Source organism: Chroicocephalus ridibundus, chromosome 12 (genome assembly GCF_963924245.1).
Source record: "Chroicocephalus ridibundus chromosome 12, bChrRid1.1, whole genome shotgun sequence".
In the NCBI taxonomy this organism is placed as follows: domain Eukaryota; kingdom Metazoa; phylum Chordata; class Aves; order Charadriiformes; family Laridae; genus Chroicocephalus; species Chroicocephalus ridibundus.
In genome coordinates this window covers 12,057,474-12,075,220 of record NC_086295.1, presented here as the reverse complement: position 1 = coordinate 12,075,220, position 17,747 = coordinate 12,057,474, and the positions used below count along the sequence as shown (strand labels likewise).

Below are 17,747 nucleotides of genomic sequence, written 5' to 3'. Positions count from 1 at the left end.
TCCTGCTCTGGCTGGTCCTTCCCAGCTGGTCTGACGAAGGGTTGGCTAACACAGGAGGGAGTGCAGTAAGGCCTGAACACCCCCTGACAAACAGCCGGCATGCAGACCGGTCCCTGGCTCCTCTTGCTTATCTCCCAGGCTCCATTCCTCCTGGGGCTGACCACGGTTGTGCTGACACAGCCGGAGCAGGGACAGCACTTTCCTGGCCTGCAGCCACTGATAGCGGCAGCCAGCCTCTGGCCGGCTTTGTGCTTGACTCCTGCAGGGAACAAGCGTAGGAGGTTGTCTTCATTTTGATGGCTCATCCTTTACTCCTCTAAAGCAGCTTGCAGCCAGAGCTGCTGCCATCATGCTGTGCTGGGGGAGCCACAGCTGCTGATGCTGTGTGTGCTGATGTTCTCCACTCAGCCGATTTGCATGGGAAATCCCCCTTTATGCTGTGGCAGGTAGTTACAGGCCACCAGCAGCCATGCTGGCCCTCTCCCTCCTGGAGGCAGCACCCAAGTTGCTCAGTATGGTGATGTGCTCCACTAACAGCAGCCCTTCTCTGCTGAGGTACGTGCTGTCTGCTCCCACCCTGGGTGCAGGAATCGTCTCTATGCCGGAGCTGGGCTTTGTTTGCTCCTGCGTGGCACCCTGAGCATGCTGGCTTTACACCACACTCCCTCCTGCAGTTCCCACCTAACCCTCACCCTCAGTGCTGTTTTCTCCCAATAACACGCACACCCACTGCTTGTTTAGATCGGAGTGTTATTTCTCTGTATGCCATTGTTAAGTGCTTGTCTGGACAGGACCTTTGTCAGTGGGACATGGGGAGCTGGGATCCCAAGGAATGGCTTTCTGGGAATGGGAGGGCTGTGGGATGCTGAGCATTTTGGGGGGGTGAAGCAGGGAGTGTTAGCAGCAAAGCCTGAGGAGTTAATTTTGGGAGCCTACAATACCCCTTTCCTTCTCCTTTGGCTGCCAGGAGAACCTGCGAAGGGAGAGGAGGGGAAAACCACCTCTCTCCTCCTGCAGGGCAGCAGTCCAGGATGGGGTTTACTGAGTGCCAGCAGCTTTCCTTCCTCTGGGCTGGAAGGTCCGTACGGAGGAGGCTGGGAGTGGGGCAGAGCTAGCTGCTAGCTTCTTGCCACCTGCTCTTTGGGACTGTCCTCCTGCAGGTCCTCCTCATCCGACTGCACCACAGGGGTCTCGGCCCCCTCCTCGCTGGTGTCCAGGCTGTTCAGATCCGTGGAGACTGAGGACGTGGAGGAAATGCGTGACTTGCTCTCGGCTGCACTGGGCACTTGGAGGGTGATTTCCTCTGGGCACTGGCTGGCATCTGCCCCTGGAGGAGAGAGCGGTAAGAGAAAGAAAAAGGCTTCTGGAGGTTTATTGCTCCCTAAGCTTCATGGAAAGCCCCTCCAATGCATGTGTCTTGTTTCTAGGCAGGCTGCTCCCCATGTGACTGCCATGGTTGTTCCCCACCTCACGCCCCCGGCTTGGCTCTGGGCAGTGCTGCACATTCCTTCCCCATTTTTGGCAGTGGAGTCTTTTCTGTCTCGCGTGAAACACGGCTTGGAGCCATGCTGTGTGAGGCCATTGGCTGCAGCAGGCAAGGAGACGTTCAGCTTGGCCTCAGTGAATCACTACAGCGTGTGTGCATGGGGAGGAAGGTGCTGGCACCCTGGGCTTTCCCTGTGGGACCCAAGCGCAGCTCCCTGGGGTCTGTCTGGGAGGTGGAGAGGTCCTGCAGCCTTCCCCCTCAGCACAGTGAGCTCTGCAGCGTGGAGGGACCTGGGAAATCCTAACAAGACACTAGCTGCTCCAGAGGAGCTTCAGGACAAAAGAATTTGCCCCACAGACTATGGAAAGTGCCTGGGCTCTCCTGTCTTCTGCAGCGTAAGGTATTTACAGGGGTCTGTACCTCTGGGCTATGGAGGACCTCACATGGACCAGCCCAGGGTGAAGTCCTCCAACCTCACAGACCCCAGCATGTAATGTTTGTCTTTGTATGGGTGTGTGTGGATCTGCACGCAGGGTGGCCAGGGCTGAGGAAGAAGTCCATGTGGGCACTGGGGGTGGGAAGAGCTCCCAGCCTGGCCCTCAACAAGCTGGGGACTGTACGTACCTGGCAGGGGTCCAGCAATGCTGCTCTCCTCTGTCCCACAGCCCAGAAACACGTCCACGGTGTCCTGGTCTGACAGGTCCATCATGTCCATCTGCTCCAGCATGTCCACGTTCACCTCCATGGAGGAAATGCTGCCTAAGGGGGCTGCAGAGGCAGAGGCCAGTGAAAAGGCGAGTGCTAGTGCTAGGCAAAGGGCACTGTGAGCCCTGTGCAGGCAAGACCCCGAGGAGAGAGGGCAGGCTTGCCATGGGAAATGGAATTCTACTTGCTGGTAAGAGGCCCCCAAGAAAATCATGTTCCTTAAAACATCCCTCTGGAAGGCCCTGCTGTCTCGCTGCAGTCCCTGTGCCCACCCCAAACTGCTGCCTGGAGGAGCCTGTCTGAAGGCAGTGACTATGCAGGGCGCCAGCCTGGGTACCCATGTGCAGTGACTTCAGTTAAGTGGTGTGAGTAATCCACAGCACACCCACATGCAGCGTGTGTGGTCCTGTCTCAGTGCAGGACATGCGTGTCCCCAGCCGCCTTTAGACTGGAGATGTCCCACCAATCTCTAACGCCCGTGTCATTGTTCCCTTGAAACACCCCTATCCCCGTGATGGTGCCTGCACCACTTACGTCTCCGATGCTCTATCTGCAGGTGAGACATAGGGAAGAAGAAATCCACGTCATGCTGGAAAACCTCCTCAAAGAACTTCTGCCGGTCCCGTAGTTTCAGCTGCTGCTGCTGCATCTGCTCTGCATCCAGGCTCCGTTGTGCCTGCTCCATGTCGGCTGGGGAGAAAGGTGAGGAGGGTTGGACCAGGCAGGGCTGTCTGAGCCCTTCTGCCTGTCCCAGCTCACAGCAGTACGGCTGTGCTGGGGGGTTGGTGATTCCCTTCTGCTCTGCTTTACCAGCACACATTGATTTAGTCACCATGAATAGACGTTACACGCCGGAACGGCAACGTCACCAGCACTTGCTGTGCTGGAGCCTCAGATCTTGCTTCTGAGACGCAGGGCACCCAGGAGTGGGGAGCTCATATGCTGCATTCACGACTGCTGAAGTGAATTATCGAGGAGGGAAAGGGTGTTGTTATGAGATCAGCCATGGTTTGCACATGTTTAGGTTTCAGTTTTCTTGCTACAAAACAGAGGGTTGTCTGTGAACGCTAACAAGCAGGGGAAATTCCCAGTGACAAGAACTGGCGTTAGTGCTCCAGGCTTTCTGGGCTGAGGGATGCATAAGGAATAAAAGGCATCAGCAGCCCTGTCACCCCTGCACACGCGCACCCCTGCCACCACCGTCACTATAAATACAGCCGCACCCACGCTCGCAGGCTCCCCCGTTCACATCCTCTGCTTGCACAGCCAGCTTGGCTTCTGCCTGCACAAACATTTTCATTCCTGTAATTCCTCCTGCAGTTCAGCGCCGCTGCCTGTGTCCCTGGCTCGCACGGGAGGGAGTGATGGGAGCCCTCGGGCTGTTGCTGAAGGAGCTTGTTGCTGCATCCCTGGGCCTGGTACCTCCCTTTCAAGTTGGGTACCCACAACAGCAAGGACCCAATGGCACAGAGGGGCTGTGGCTGGTGGCCCCGGCTGTTCCCAGGCTGGTGTTTGACCTCAGCCATTCCAGATTTCCTCTGCTGCTTTTGGCCCAGCCAGCACAAGGAAAATGTGATTACTGGAGCAGGCAGTGCAGTAACCAAGGAAACCAAACAAACATCCTCTGCTCTGCCTAAGCATGGCCCAAACCCTCCGCTCCTCCAAGCTGGGGAGGAGGGAACGGAGCAAGCAGCATCCCCACCCTGTCTGGCAGGAGCGGGGGCGACGACAGCAGCGGGGCTGGCTGTCAGCAATATGTAGCAGCATAGGACCCAAACGGGAGAGAGGCGGTGGGCCTGGTGAGAAGTCCTGGAGGTCAATGGCACATCTTCCCGAGAGCCCTTCCAGGACTCCTGTGCACCCCGTTTCTGGGTCATCTTTCAGCTAAACCCCATCGTCTGCAGGCGCCTGCCCTGGGAGGCCAGGTTGCGCCTGCAGCACAGCATGGGGATGTACTGTGACTCAGGGCCAGTCACCATGCGCTTTCTGGAAGAGGCTCTGGTCCTCTTCTGGCTGCTCGGCGTCTTCCTGCAATGCCCAGGGTGGTGATCCTGGCTACCTGAAGGGGCCTTTGCTTTGGTATGTCTGACCCAAACACTGGGTGCCTGCTCTGGTGTGGAGGCTCGGTGTGCTGTGCAGTGCCTCGGCTAACAGCTATGGTGGTGGACGCACCGTGCCAGTGAAGCTTTTCTTGCAAGGCTGCATCGCATCACTGCTGGGGTAAGGCAAAAACTTCCTGCTTCCCCTGTGCTATCTGCAAAAGAGAATGGAGGCAGGGACAAGGAGGGGGTGACCAAGGCACTGATTATGGAGCTGGCTCCCTTCAGCAGCTGGAGTCAGCCCTGTCCCATCTGTTCCAGGCAGAGATCTGCCTCCCAGCCCAGCTCTGCCGGATCCATGGCAAACCACTGTGGTTCACCACACCACGGAGAGCCGCTGGACTCAGGACAGAGGCTGCACTGGCTCCCAGATTCAGGGCGACAGACTGGCTCTCCGTGTGGCATCTTGCCAAAGGGACCCCAGCGTGGAGGTAAGGAGGAGGATCTCTAAATCCCCCTGCAGTGCAAATACAAAATAAACCAAAATGCTAGTGGGCACTGCCCGAAGTGCCTTGGGCATGACTGATCTGTGCCATTAATGTTCTCACTGCCCATCTGCACGTGACCGATACTCAAGGTAAGGGTGCTTGGGAGAGTCAGGACGGGTGCTGGTGGCAGCATTCCTGTGGGCGCCAGGTTTTCTCTCGCAGGAGAAATTAGCAGGACCTGTTTATGAACTTGTTTTCGAGCTCTTGCCGGAGAGTCGGGCACGAGCACTGAGATCCCATTATGTAAGGAATGCCGACAGCGGGAGACGGCAGCTGGGCTGTGCCCGGCCCTGCCTGACCCGTGACCGTGGTGAGAGTCGGGGACGGAGCCTTCCCCCCTCCCGGGGCTCTTCCGGGCTTGGGGGGAGCGAACAGCCCTGCTAGTGTAGCCGCCTCTCAGCAACGCTTGCCGGGGAAATAAAGGAGAGCAGCGTTCCCTGCCGCGGCCCTTCCCCATGTGACGGCCGGTCACACTCCCCGGCTGTCAGTCGCGGGGATTGTCTCATCCGGCTGGCATGTTCCCACTGCTGGACACGTTCGCACACACAAAGCAGCCCCTGTGCACCGTGGGGGATCTGTCGGTACCTGCTGGTGGCCTGGCTTTTATTACTATTGTCATGGTTATTACTACAGCCTGCTCAGCCAAGGGGCTGGAGGCTTATCAGCATTCAGAGCCAGGCTCTTCCCTGCTGGCTGAACCGCCCAGCGCGGCTGCGATGGCACCGAGCACCCCGCTGCCTTCAAATCCTTCCGGCTCTCATGGCTCATTAGCCAGCGCAGCTCGGAGAGGAACTGGGGCCAAACGCTGGTGCAGAGGCTGGACGGGCAGGGCAGGATCTCCCCCAGGAGGTGCAGGCAGGGATTTCCTTCTTGCCTGCTCCCAAGCAGCTGCCTGCAGGGTGGGTTGCGGGCAAGGATGCCAGCCCCACTGGTCCCTCTGCCCTGCTGGGGCACGCCAAGGAGCCAACCTTCCCATGGTGTGGGCTCATGGCCACCTCTGTGGTAGGGAAAGGCACGGGAGGGCTGGCCGCGAAGCAAACCGCTACGAACTCTCCCATCCACCGCTTCGCTGAAATGAGCTGGGAGAGGAGCAACTCCTGGGGTGTGTTTAGCATGGGGCGAAGGCCAGGCAGGGCTTAAGGGTGCCGGGATCACCATTTTAGGGTGTTCTCTGACCCAGTATTGGGCTGGGAGCGGAGCACGGTTCAATTATCTGGCTGCGTTTCCGCTGGGAGGGAATGCGTTTTTCATTCCTCTTTGGCCTGTGGGATCCCAGTACAACTCCCCCTCTGTGCTGGTGAATAGGAGGGGCGTATCTGGGGGTGGGAGAAGGCTTGTTAGTGGAGGCACAAGGCCAAGAGGGGATGGGGACGGCTTTTTCTTGAGGCCATGGCTCTGCAGTACCTTGCAGAGATTTTGAGGGATTTAAAGAAGGTCCTGAAAAATAATCTGGGCAGTGGAAAGGGACAGGGGGTGATGGGAAGGTGAGCAGAGTTTAAGCGAGGGGTTCCTCCCAGGATGGGCCAGTTCCCTGGTGAATGAGACGAGCTGGGGCAGGCTGGCCCAGCCAAATTCTGCTCTTCTCCCTGCACTTTCCCAGAGCCTGATCCCCTGACTCCGCTCCTCCAGAGAGGCCCGGGGCACCCCACCGCTGCCCGGCTTGCCGGACTGCGCCTTGCCCTCCTGGCCCCTGCGCGCAGTGCTGTAAGGAGATCGAGTGGGGGAAGAAGACGCAGCTCCTTGGCTGCCATAGTATCTTCCAGGAAGCCCTGCAGAGATCGCAAGCCATTCCCTATCACGCTGCCCCAGCAAAACTGCTGCGGGACAAGGGTAAATCCCAAGGGCTTTCAGCTCCTTTAGCCTTCAGAGAAGCGGCTGGAGTGGAGAGCTGGGAATGCCCCAGAGAATCGTGCAGGGTCAGGCCATGCTAAGTCGGGATGCTTGCACATGCTGGCTGCCTGAGCGTTAATTCCCTGCACGGTCTTTTCTCGATTGGCACGTCTGACCTCGTGTTGCAGCACAGCAAAAAATAGCCGTAGCCCCAGTGAGAGGAAATGCACCAGGCGAGTGCGAGGGAGGCAGTGGTTTTGGCAGAGCTGCTTGCTGGGAAAAGCTGGGGGGGGATAGAAAACTAGAGAGGGAGGACATGGCACCTCGTAACCCCTGTCTGTGCAGCGGTTTCATCGCCTGCACTTCTCCAAGCAATCTCCAAATCCCCTGCGTCTCAGCACTAAAAATATCCCTGCCGCCCAGAGCTCCTTCCCCAGCAGAGGCTGTGTCATAAGACCCTGCTATTTACGGGCCCCTGCTTCGATTCGAGCAGAAAGAAGCCAAGGACGAGAAAGCCGGGAGAGCAGCGCGGCGCCCGAGGAACAGTGTCCAAGCCCCGGGCACGGATCCATGGCAGGCTGTCCCCCCACAATCCCCCTGTCACCCCGGCCGCCGCTCACCGATGTGTTTGCTCTGCTCAGCCTCCTCTTCCTCTCAACCCCACGGGGGATCCGCTCCTCCCGGGGGCTCCGAGGGATGCCAGTGCCACTCCGCCACAAGCCTGTGGCCCAACAGGTCCCCGAGCTCAGCCACTTCCCAGCAGGTGTCCCGGGGGGTCCCGAGCATCCCCATCCCAGGCACGGAGCCTCCCGGGGAAGCCCAAAGCAGCCCGGGGAGCGCTGCCGGCACAGCAGGTTGGTGCATCGGGGGCGTCCGGGGCTGGGGGTTCGGCGGGTGGAAGCGGGGGGGGGGGGGGTACGGCTGCTTTGCAAGGGGTGTTCCGGGGGGGGGGGATATGGGCAGCCCCAGCCCTGCACGCCCCCCCCGGTGCTGATCCCCGCTCCCCTCCCTCCAAGCGCCTCCCGCCACCGGCACTTACCGGGCAGCCGCCGGTTGCGGCTCTGCGCCCCGGGACCCGACATGCGGCGGGCGGGCGGCTGCTGCTGCCACCGGGTGGGATGGGGTCGGGGCTCAGCTCGGGGCTGCCGACCCCCCCGCCGCTCGCCGCCGCCGCCGCTCGCCCATGCTGCGCGCTGCGGGGCGGCGCTGGGCGCTGCGCGGGGCGGTGCCAGCGCGCCCAACCCCGCGGCATCGCGGCGGCGCCGCCGAACGGCTGCTGCTCTGAGCGGGGTTCCGGCCCACGGCTGCCCGCCGTTACCGGGGGCCACCGGGGCCGGCTGCGGGAGTCCTACGGCCCCTCCCCGGTCCTTAGGGAGGGTCTTTGCAGAGGGTCCCCGTGCAGGGTGGCTGGTCCCCAGGGTCTCCATGCACGGTACCCGGTCTTCACGGGGGCCATAGAGAGTCCCCAAGTGGGGGGTCCCTGGTCCCCAAGGAGGGGTCTCTGCAGAGGGTCCCCCCCCATCCACAGCAGCCCCAGGCAGAGCTGCGTGCCCCACAGCGCCGGGCTGCTGGTGGTCTGCCACCTGTGGAGGGGGTGGGCAGGGCTGGGGTCTCTGTGCCTGGGCAGGGAGCACAGTTACCATTCGTCCTTGCTTTTTTCCCCGTTTTTCTTCTTTAAACACCCAGATCACGCAGGAGAGACGACAGCACACTGCGTGGATGGGCCGTGGGCTCCCTCCCCAGCTCGCCCCTGGCCTCCTCAGACCCTCAGCCCCCAGCAGATGCCAATGTGGGATGTTTTCTCCCACGTTCAGCCCTGCACACCAGGGCTGCTCCTTGCCAGAGAAGTGGACTTGGCCGCCCGCCTCCTTCCTGTATCTCAGCAGGGTGAGTCAGTGCCTCGCCGTGCCCAGCGCCAGCTCTGCCCGCAGCATGGTCACCGCCGAGCCGGGACGCCGGGGGGGGGGGCATCCACTCTGCCCTTTTCTCTGGCTGAAAGGGAGTTTCCAGTGTCTGTGGCATGTCCCGTTCCCAATGCGTTTGTCTCACTGTCTGGATGACTAAAGATAACTGGGTATTGTTTGTGTCCCAGCTCTGTTTTGGCTACTGTTGCTTTGCTGTCCCCCCTTGTCTCCTGGGAGCTCCTGCTGCCCAAAACTGGTTTTGTCCTGGGGACCCGGTGCCCGCACCCTGTGCATTTGCCCATAGCTACTGGCATCAGCTCACGCACGTGGCAGTGGTTCCGGGGGATGAGCTTTGCTCATGTGAAAGTTTATCCTTATCCAAAAAACACCCTCAACCCTCCCTGACAGTTTCCACCTGAGCGTGGGATGCCGGCACTGTGGTTTGGCCCTGGAGAGCTGGGGGGGGGCGCCAGGCTGGTGTAGCAGGAGGCGGGGCTCGGTCTCTGAGGGGCTGCAGGAGTAAATTTCTGCTGGGTACCTGCGGGCTCCGGTTCACGCACAGCTCTGTGGGGTCTGGCATGGCCTCCGGGCAGCATCACCCGTTCGCCACTGTCCCTGCTGACCCCCTGCCCTGCCCTGCCCTGCCGGCGGGGAGGCGAGGAAACAGGGCCGGGGAATTAGCTCAGGTCTCTGCTATGTGACATGTCTGTGTCAATTGGCACCAGTTACTACCACGAGGCGTGGAGGCTGTTTCTGTGCATGAGTCCCCCGAGCACCCCGAGTTCCCTGGGGCTCGCTGCAGCCTGAGTCCCCACCGTGGGAACGGTGTGTGTGGGTGCCACCCGTGCAGAGTGACACGCTCCCAGGCCCCCCGCTGCTGCGGCCCCTCCATCTTGCCTTCCTGGGAGGGGGCTGGAAGGGCAGTGATATCATCGGCATGGAGCCTGACTCATCCAGGCTCTTCAGCACAAGCCGTGCCGCTCAGCGGGGCACCCATTTTATTCCAATTAAACGAACGCAGGCAAGCCAGCTCCACATAATGATTTTTTTTTTTTTTCGCTCATGGCCAAGCGTGCCTGCCCCTGGCCAAAAGGTGAGAAGGGACAGAGGTGACGCTGAAGACGGTGGAGAGCCTCCACTTCTGGTAGGGAGCCCTAAGATTAAGCCTTGCCAAATATCTGCAGGGTCTCCCTCGGCTGTTCCCAGCCTCCCTTGTGCCTCCAGCACAGGCTGATGGCACTGTCTTGTGTCAACAGCCCTTGCCCTAACCGCAAATGCCCACGTCCTTGGGTGGTGTCCCCTGGAGATCCGGGTCACAAGCTCAGGTAGGAATGATGCCTCTTCTCCTCTCCATGACACAGAGCTCAGCTCCTGCCAAAAGTCCCCAGGGGAGCCAGCATCAAAGCGCACCCGTCAGCGGGAGGAAATGTAACGTGACTTGTTCCCCCAGCCCTTCCCGCTCAGGTTTATTAGAGATTTGGGAGGTGAGTCAGGGAGCTGTGGGCTGTGGATGGAGCTGGGGAGGAGCTGGCTGCTCAGGGAAAGGTGAACCAGTGCCAGGCAGGTGAATCACTTGCTGGTGAAAAATAGATCTTATTCTCTAGGAGGCGTGCGTGGACGGGGCTGAGAGTGAGCTGCAGCTTGACTCCATCAGTAAATTGTGGAGTCAAGAGAAAACCAGGACAAGGCTGCTTTCCCAGTAAATGAGGCGATAGATTGCAGGGGAGCAGCCCGCAGCTGGCAAGGCTCCAGTGACCCGCAGTCCTGCGGCTCCCTTAAAAGGGGCGATTTTTAGCCTGGGACAGCGGGGAGACAGAAAAGCCATAAACACCCTCGAAGGAATGTGGCTGCTGAGCAATGAGCATCTCGGCAGGGACGGGGAGGGAGGCAAGGCGGGGGGAGCCGGGCAGTGCCGAGGTGCCGCCTGGCCGGGGTTCACAGCACCGCTCCATGCCAGGAGCCGGCTGACTCCTTGGCCATGTCCTGCCCGGAGGCAGGGGAGCCCAGTCCTGGCTCTAGTGGTCCCTGTGTGGTGCCAGGGGGAGGCTCCTGACAAGCCCCGGGGGTGTCGCATCCCTGCATCCTCAGGCTCCACACCATGCAGACATCCCCAATGGCCAGCTGCTGGCATGGGAGCTGGTAGAGCTAGGAGGTCATGTGTGGGCAGCAGGACACCCAGCCCCAGCCCTTGGCGAAGAAGGGGTACTCCTGGAGCACCTCTGCAGCCACCTGGGCAGAGCGAGGAGAGCTCCTGCATCAGGCTGGGGTGGGAGCAGCCCCCTGCCATCTGCTCTTGCCTGCTTGCCCCACAGTTTGGGCAGCTGGCTCCTTCCCAGTCATGCTGGTAACCATGCTCAGCCACTGGGCGTTTGCCCCTGGTAAACCCACCAGCCCCGCTGGACCCCACAGCGCCTTTTTATCGTTCTGCATCAAGGGAGATGACCAAGGCCATGCAGCATGTCAGTGGCAGAGCTGGGTTCACCCACTCCAGCCCTCCCTGGCCAGTGACCCCCTTCGCTGAAGGGACTGGGCCAGCCTGGCTTTGAGAACCAGCACCATCAGGAGGCCAGGAGCCGCTTAGGGCTGGCTGGTACCGCTCTGCAAGGACATTTGCAGAGCCCATGGAGTTGCTTTGGGTAACAAGAGCTGCGGATGGGTAAAGGACAGTTGCTTCTGTTGGTGACCACCACGTACCCTGCATGTTTGGGCAAGGTGGGCAGGGGGTCCCCTGCTCCCCCAGTGTCCTCTTTTCTCCGTAGGACAGTACCTTATGCACCTGCCTGTCCTGGTCCCCGAGGCAGACCTGTAGGCAGGCAAAGCCGGGGTGCGGGCTCCTCCAGATGCCCTGCACCAGACAGGGGCTGAGGTGCGGCTCCGCGCTTGCTGTGCACCCCAGGAAATCCTCCACCTGTAGGTCCTCCACCCTCTTCTGCCGGCCCCCGGGCAGCGCTGTCAGGGAGCCTTGCTGGAAGTGGGGCAGCGTGAAGGCCGTGCTCGCCATCGGCAGCAGCAGGGACCAGAACTCACCAGCAAGGGATGGGGTTCGGCGCTGCCAGTACGCGACCACAGGGCAGAGCGGCCGGGAATAGACCAACGCATGGGATGGTCCCATGGGAGACAGCAAGATGGAGGCAGAAAGGTGGGTAGGGGCTGGTGTGGGCATCCTGGGGATGTCCCTTCTGTTGGCAGGTGGCTTCTCCTTGCCCTTCCCATGTGGGGAAACAGCCCTGGGAGGTGGCTCCAGAGGGGCAGCGCCGGCTGAAGGCTGAGGTGAGGGGCTGGGGGGCTCCGAGGGGCTGGGGGGGTGATGCCTGGCTGCTGAGCAGGTCACAGGCAGCGTGACTGGGGCAGCCGCAGCATCCTGCAGCTGGCCCTTTCCCTGCCCAGCTCGTTCATACCCACTGCCAAACCGGGGGCAGGCAGTCCGTAATACACCTGTGCCTGCGTAATGCAGGCTGTGGGCAATGGTGTGGCTGGGAGAGCCCCCACCCAGCTCTGTCCCCCCCGTGGTCTCATCCCCTGAAGGTACAATAGGGCTGGCTGGGGACCAGTGCCCTGGCAGGGCCACCGCTGTCCCCAGCCCTCTGGCCCGCCTGCTGAGTGATGTCCAGCCCACAGTGTGCTGGCAGCTCCTGGTTCTGTGATAGTTTTGCGGGGAATCCTCAGGGTCGGAGGTGCCCCAGCCCCTTCCACAGGCAGCCGCGGTGCCCGGAGGCTGCCACAACCCAGTGCTGCCCCATCGGCAGTGCCCGCCACGCTGTCAGCATCCCTTGCATGCCCCGGCTGGAACTCGCCTGTGGTTGCTGCTGGCAGAGGGTGGCTGCCATGGCATTGCCAGAGATGGGCTGCTCGGGGCTGCCCTCGGCCAGGAGGGCTTTCCTCTCCATCAGCTCCCGCTTCTTTGGGGGCAGGCTGAGCCGTCCTGCGAGGGGTCTGCTCTCGCTGCCGTCGGGCAGCCCCGTGTCCTGGGGCATTGCGTGGGCTGTGGGCAGGTCCCAGCAATGCTGCTTCACCTGTCCCACCCCGAGAGCAGCATCATCTAGGAGAGTACCGAGCAGAGGGTTAGAGGGGATGGGGAACACCAGGTGCTGGCAGGGATCCTGGGCTGGCAGCATCATTCTCTGCGTCCTGAGAGCATTAGGCACGATGGCATTGGAGGGAAGTGCCCTTGGGACTGGCTTGTCCCTGCAGCCTTTAAGGGTTGCAGATGCTGTGGGGCTGCTGTGGCACCTCTGAGCCAGGCTGGTGCCCATCCATGGACGAAGAGGAGCAGGGCCAGGCTGGGCTGGCTCCTGTCCCCATCTCACTGTGACATCTTGGGGGCACTGTGGGGTATGTGGGGAGGGGTAATGAGGGATAAGAAAAGACGCTTCTAGGGGTCGGGGTTGATGTGACCCATGGCCAGGTCAGGCAGGAGGCAGAACAGATGCAAGGACAAGGGGTTGAACCCCCTTGTACAGGGGTACAGTGAGAGGAGGGGAGGGGAAGGGAGGGAAGGTGAGGTGATAGAAGGTGAGGCAAGGGAGGGAGGTGAAGCCATGGTGTGTCAGAGAGGCCCGGGCTGTTGCAGGGGTTTGCCTGGTGCTACGATACCCGTCTGGCTTTCTGAGCTTCAGCTGCAGTTCCCACCACCCCCACGGGTTTCGCCTCCTGTCTCTTTGCGAAGAGCTCCCGGCCCCGGCTGCCCTGCGGGTGCTCCCCACACTGGGGAAATCCCACCGGCTCTATTTACTGCCACAGCGGCTACAAACACAATGAGAGTTAATGCTGGAGCCCCTGACACGCAGGATGCTTTTTTCTGCCATAATCATGCTTTTTTTCCCCCCATCAGCTTTAAAACTCAGGTGGCTTTAACGGAAAAGCAGCGTGAGCCAGCTCTGAGCAGGGCTGTGCCATGGCCCTGCTCTGCAGCTCCGTCCTGGCTGTGCAGAGTCAGCCCTCGAATGGGGTCTGCAACTTCCCTGCTTGTCCGTGGGGGTCTCTGAAGGGAGAGATTCCTTCCCTGTGGAACGGGAGCTTTGCATCCTTGGCCCCAGCGAAGCCTGGAGCAGGGACAAATTGGTGCAAAGCCATGCGCCCAAGCCTGCTGCAGAGGTGGTGGCATTGCCTCTCCCTCCCGCTCGACCCGGCACAGTTCTGCCAAGCTCTGGGCTTCCCCCAAATGCGTGTTATTCCCTTCTGCAGGATGGACACCCCATTGCCTCCCAACTCAGTGAGCAAGGAGCTGAGCCACGTGCTCCCTGCACCCTGCCCCGCAACCGGGACCCCTCACCAGCATGGACAGACCCTTCCCACCTGGGCAAGGGGTCGGTGCAGCCCTTACCTCCTCGCCAGGCTGAGCCAGAGGGTGCGGGAGCTCGTCCCGTCTCCTGCGCTGTGCCACAGGCACTGAGCACTGTTGGAGAAGGTCACCCCACAGGGTAGCATGGGAGGCTGCTTGCACAGGCGCTCCCGCTCTCCCTGCCACCTTTCGAAGCAGCCGCAGGAGAGGAGGGGGGAGCCCGGCCAGGTACGCGCTGCAGCCCCTCGTCCTGGGAAACCTGAACCCATGGGGTGGGAAGAGGGCTGGAGCTGGAGGCGGCTGGGAACACAGGACTGGTGGGTTGCAGCCTTCCCCAAGGTGACTCCACCGATGCTGCTATGTGGGGATCCAGCAGAACAGAGGGTGGCACTGGGAAATTGCCCATGCAGCTGGTGCCGTGCAAGCGCTGGGCATCCCGATGTGGCTTCAGCCCCATGGCCATCTCAGAAGCCCAGGGTCCCGAGACCCCCCTGGGCCCTGCTCAGCCACAGGGGAGGTGAGAGGAGGAGGAGAGCCAAAAACACCACCTCCAACCCCTGACATTTAAGGCACATGCTCTGCCTCTGGTTTGTGGTTAAGCACGGCTGGGTGAAAACGCCTTCCCTGACTTGGCAAAGTGCTGCTCACAGTCATCTCGGTACCGCGAGCAGGGGATGGCAGCGAGGATGTACACCGAGACGGTGATGTGGGACAGACTGTCAGACTGCGGGCAAGCACTGGCAAGGTCCTACAGCCTCAGCTCAAAGGCATCGAGGGATCACTGGCATGGTGCTGAGGAGAAGACAGGGCTGTGAGAGATGCCCAGGGCCAGAAGCAGTGCAGAGGAGAAGAGGAGCTGATGACGTACCATGCAAGGTAGGGACAACCTCCTGCTTCTGCTGTGCTGCTTCTTGCCAGCCTTTTAGTCCTGCCCCAGGGCCAGCTTGGTTTTCCTCCTCTCCAAGAGCAGCAGGAAGGTGATGCCATTGGGAGCATCCTTTTCTCCCCTTCCCCAGGGACCCTGGTGGCAGGATCAGGGTGGTCGACTCCCAGGGATGCAGCCGGCAGCGCTTCCCCCTCTGCCTCTGCAGCAAATGCACTCCCTGGCCTTTCCTGCCACCACCCTGAGAGCCACTGGCTGCTGCTGTGAGTCACCGTGGGCACATCCCAGGGCTCAGGGAGCCGGGGCAAGCGGGGAAGGAGGGGGAGCTTCCAGCAGGGAAATGCCGGTGGGGATGGGGGGGTGCTGCTGTGTGCATGAAGTCTGTGTGCAAACGCACACAGGGATGTCTGAGTTCAACCCTCCTGAGCGGTTTTAGATCATTCTTAAAGCAGGCAGTCCTTGCCACATGCTCATGGCAGCACATCTTGTCCTTTCCTCGGCAGCCTTCGGTGTGTGTTGGGCACATTGGGCACAGCCATGTCCTACTGCCGCCTGCATCCAGAGGTCGGATGGGGATGAATTCCACCCCCCACAGCCGTGTGTGAGCTGGAGGAAGTTGGGAGAGTGTGGGATGGCTCTCTGGCTGCTCGTGGGATGATGGAAGAGTGAAGGAGATGGTCCTCGCCCCGTGGAGCTGGCCCTACGCCCTGGCCCTTCTGCAGCTTGGAGCTGCTCCGAGAGGAGGTGGTGAGGAGTGGACGGGGGGCTGGCAGGTCCCCTCTGCCCACCCCAGTGTCCTGGGCTGCCCCGTGTCCCCTTCCCTGGGCCCCACAAGGGGGTGTCGGGAGCTGAGGAGAAGGGGAAGCCGGAGCTGCCCCCTTGGGACTGCAGGGCTGGGGGTTGCACTCGGGAGGGGGAACCCCACTCCCAGGTGAGCCTTGAGCTGTGTCACCCTCCCAGGCTCATCTCTGAAGGGGAAACTGGGATTGTAACTGCTCAGCTGTGGGAACTTGTGACCAAGGAATGCCCTGGCGTGGAGGGCAAGGCGGCCCAGCAGCAGAAGGGGCTGCGCTGGCCGGCAGCAGGGATGGCAGAAGCAGCAGGAATCCCTGCAAGGGAGGGGGTTTTCCCTCGGGGAGGAGAGCAGAGGCAGCCCCAGCACTGTCCTGCAGCCATCTCGGGCTGGGGGTGCTCAGGAGCCCCATTTGGGCAGCAGAGCTGGGCTGGGGGATGGACCCATGGCCGGGCTGAGGTGCCCCATGCCACCACTGAGGGATGGGTGCTGGGACAAGTGGGGATAAGGGATCTGCTGGTGACACATCTCTGGGGATTCGATGAAGAACCAGTGATGGCGGCAGGACTCTGCCCAGCACCGTGTTCATTCATTTTATTTTATTTTTAAGCACAGAAGTGTGTTGAATTTGCCTTGAGGGGTAACAAAAATTCCCCAACATTCCCCATGGATCTGCAGCCCATGAAGGCATCATCCTCATCCCCACTGTGTAGCTTGTCACTGGAAATCCTGTTGCCATGGCCCGTGTTCCAGCTGCAAGAGCCAGCCCCCGGCGACGGGCACAAGGAATCCCCTGTGCCCTGTGCCCAACACTTACCTTCTGCCCCGCTCCTTCTGCCTTGAACCCGCAGCCCAGCCCTTCCTGCCTGATCCCGACCTTTGAACCCACAGCCCTTCTGTCATGCGCCTGGTGCCTTGAAACCACGCCCGAGCCTTTCCCGCCTGATCCCAGCCTATCAACCCACAGCCCTTCTGCCACGTGCCTGCTGCCTTGAGACAACGCCCCAGCTTTTCCCGCCAGATCCCAACATTTGAACCCACACCCCTTCGGCTCTTCCTTCCTTCCTGAGCCCATCACTGTTGTCTCTCTACCTGCTGCCATACCACTGGCATCATGAAGGTGCTGAAGAAGATGCTTGCGCTGGCAGAGGTACGTCCCTGCTCCCCGGAGGTGGGCACCAAGCAGTGGTCGGGGGCCGGGAGCTTGTCTCGCCCTCTCCCCCCACCCCTGCAAGGCCAGGGGCTGGCAGAAGCCCTTCTGGGCTGCTCATGCCCTGCTGGGATGCAGCATCCCTGCGCCGGGGGGACACGTCCCCACACACAGCCCAGGCTGCCCCGGGCTGGTGCCGCAGGGATGCTCGGCGGGAGCAGGCGGGTGCTGGCCGGAGCCTGAGCCGGTGCCTGCGCTGCCCCTTTCCAGGCTGGAGCCGTGGGAGCTGAGCCCTGCCAGCGGAGCAGCGCCGAGCCCAAAGGCCACCTGCACCGAGTAAGGAGCTTCGGGGCGCCCAGGCAGGCGCAGGGCCGGGGTCTGTGCAGGGGGGGGGCCTTGGCCGGGCTGTGTGCTCAGGGCCCCATGGGGCAGGGAGCAGGGCCACTCACCCCTGCCCTCTCTGCACCATCAGATCCAGAAGACCATGAGAATCACCAAAATGATGAAGACGCAGAAGTACAGGAGCCTCCAGCTGCAGGCACTGGGGCGCCAGTGCTGGTGGGTGCTGGTGGCCAAGGAGCTGCCCAGGTCCAGCCAGCTCCTGCTGGGGCTGTGGCCACGGCTCTCCCTGGCCAGCGAGAGGGGCAGGGGTGTGGAGAGCCCTGTCCCACGGGTCCACTTGGCTGGGCAGGGCAGGACCAATGCACTTTTCTGCTTGCCTCTTGTCTTAGGATGTTAGAACTTGTGCTGGAGGCTGCGGAGGAGACTGTGAAGATGGAGGAAGACATGGAGGTTGACGAGAAGGAGGAAGTGGAAGAGATGGAGGTGGATGTGGAGGAGGAGGAGGCGATGGATGTGGACCAGCCATCAGGAGGACAGGCACGTGCTCGCCATGCACTGCCCGGAGGGAGGGAGGGTCTCCTGCCACTGGGCTGGGGCTGGGGCTGGGGCTGGGGTGGGTGGTCCCCGCTGCAGGGACACGGCAGCCGCTGCCCTCGTGCTGGTGGCACAACCGCCCCCACCGCGCTGCCCTGAGCCCCCGTCCACTTTGGGCTGGGAGCGGTTCCTTAGGGCCGGGACAGGCAAGTGTGTGCCCGAGCCCAGGTGGGGCTCAGCGCTGGTGGCAGA

General features: G+C 61.5%; 2 protein-coding genes across 3 annotated transcripts; one reads left to right on the top strand and one right to left on the bottom strand.

Moving 5' to 3' along the window:
* Nucleotides 1-733: 733 nt before the first annotated feature.
* Nucleotides 734-7,783, bottom strand: DBNDD2 (dysbindin domain containing 2). The gene is made up of 4 exons (XM_063349847.1): nucleotides 7,648-7,783; nucleotides 2,726-2,881; nucleotides 2,111-2,254; nucleotides 734-1,327 (listed from the first exon to the last, which is right to left on the bottom strand). The coding sequence occupies exons 1-4, from the start codon at nucleotides 7,688-7,690 to the stop codon at nucleotides 1,119-1,121; spliced, it is 552 nt and encodes a 183-aa protein (XP_063205917.1). The 5' UTR covers nucleotides 7,691-7,783; the 3' UTR covers nucleotides 734-1,118.
* Nucleotides 3,734-16,723, top strand: LOC134522303 (uncharacterized). Of its 2 annotated transcripts, XM_063349850.1 has the most exons (6): nucleotides 3,734-4,411; nucleotides 4,552-4,721; nucleotides 7,102-7,462; nucleotides 8,295-8,495; nucleotides 13,697-14,669; nucleotides 15,180-16,723. In XM_063349850.1, exons 2-5 carry the CDS (start codon nucleotides 4,589-4,591, stop codon nucleotides 13,902-13,904), a joined length of 903 nt encoding a protein of 300 aa, XP_063205920.1. In that variant the 5' UTR covers nucleotides 3,734-4,411; nucleotides 4,552-4,588; the 3' UTR covers nucleotides 13,905-14,669; nucleotides 15,180-16,723. The 2 variants fall into 2 exon arrangements, with proteins under 2 accessions (XP_063205920.1, XP_063205919.1); XM_063349849.1 differs by lacking the exons at nucleotides 3,734-4,411; nucleotides 4,552-4,721; nucleotides 7,102-7,462 and having other exon boundaries at nucleotides 7,727-11,651.
* The last annotated feature ends 1,024 nt before the right edge of the window (nucleotides 16,724-17,747 follow it).

Bases quoted from the DNA above. Each gene is read 5' to 3' on its own strand.
- LOC134522303 (XM_063349849.1), top strand. From the start codon at position 7,727: ATGGGGTCGGGGCTCAGCTCGGGGCTGCCGACCCCCCCGCCGCTCGCC.
- DBNDD2 (XM_063349847.1), bottom strand. From the start codon at position 7,690: ATGTCGGGTCCCGGGGCGCAGAGCCGCAACCGGCGGCTGCCCG. The intron at 2,255-2,725 runs GTAAGTGGTGCA...CTGCCTCTGCAG, and splicing joins GCAGATAGAGCATCGGAGAC to CCCCCTTAGGCAGCATTTCC. The intron at 1,328-2,110 runs GTACGTACAGTC...TCTCTCCTCCAG, and splicing joins CATTGCTGGACCCCTGCCAG to GGGCAGATGCCAGCCAGTGC.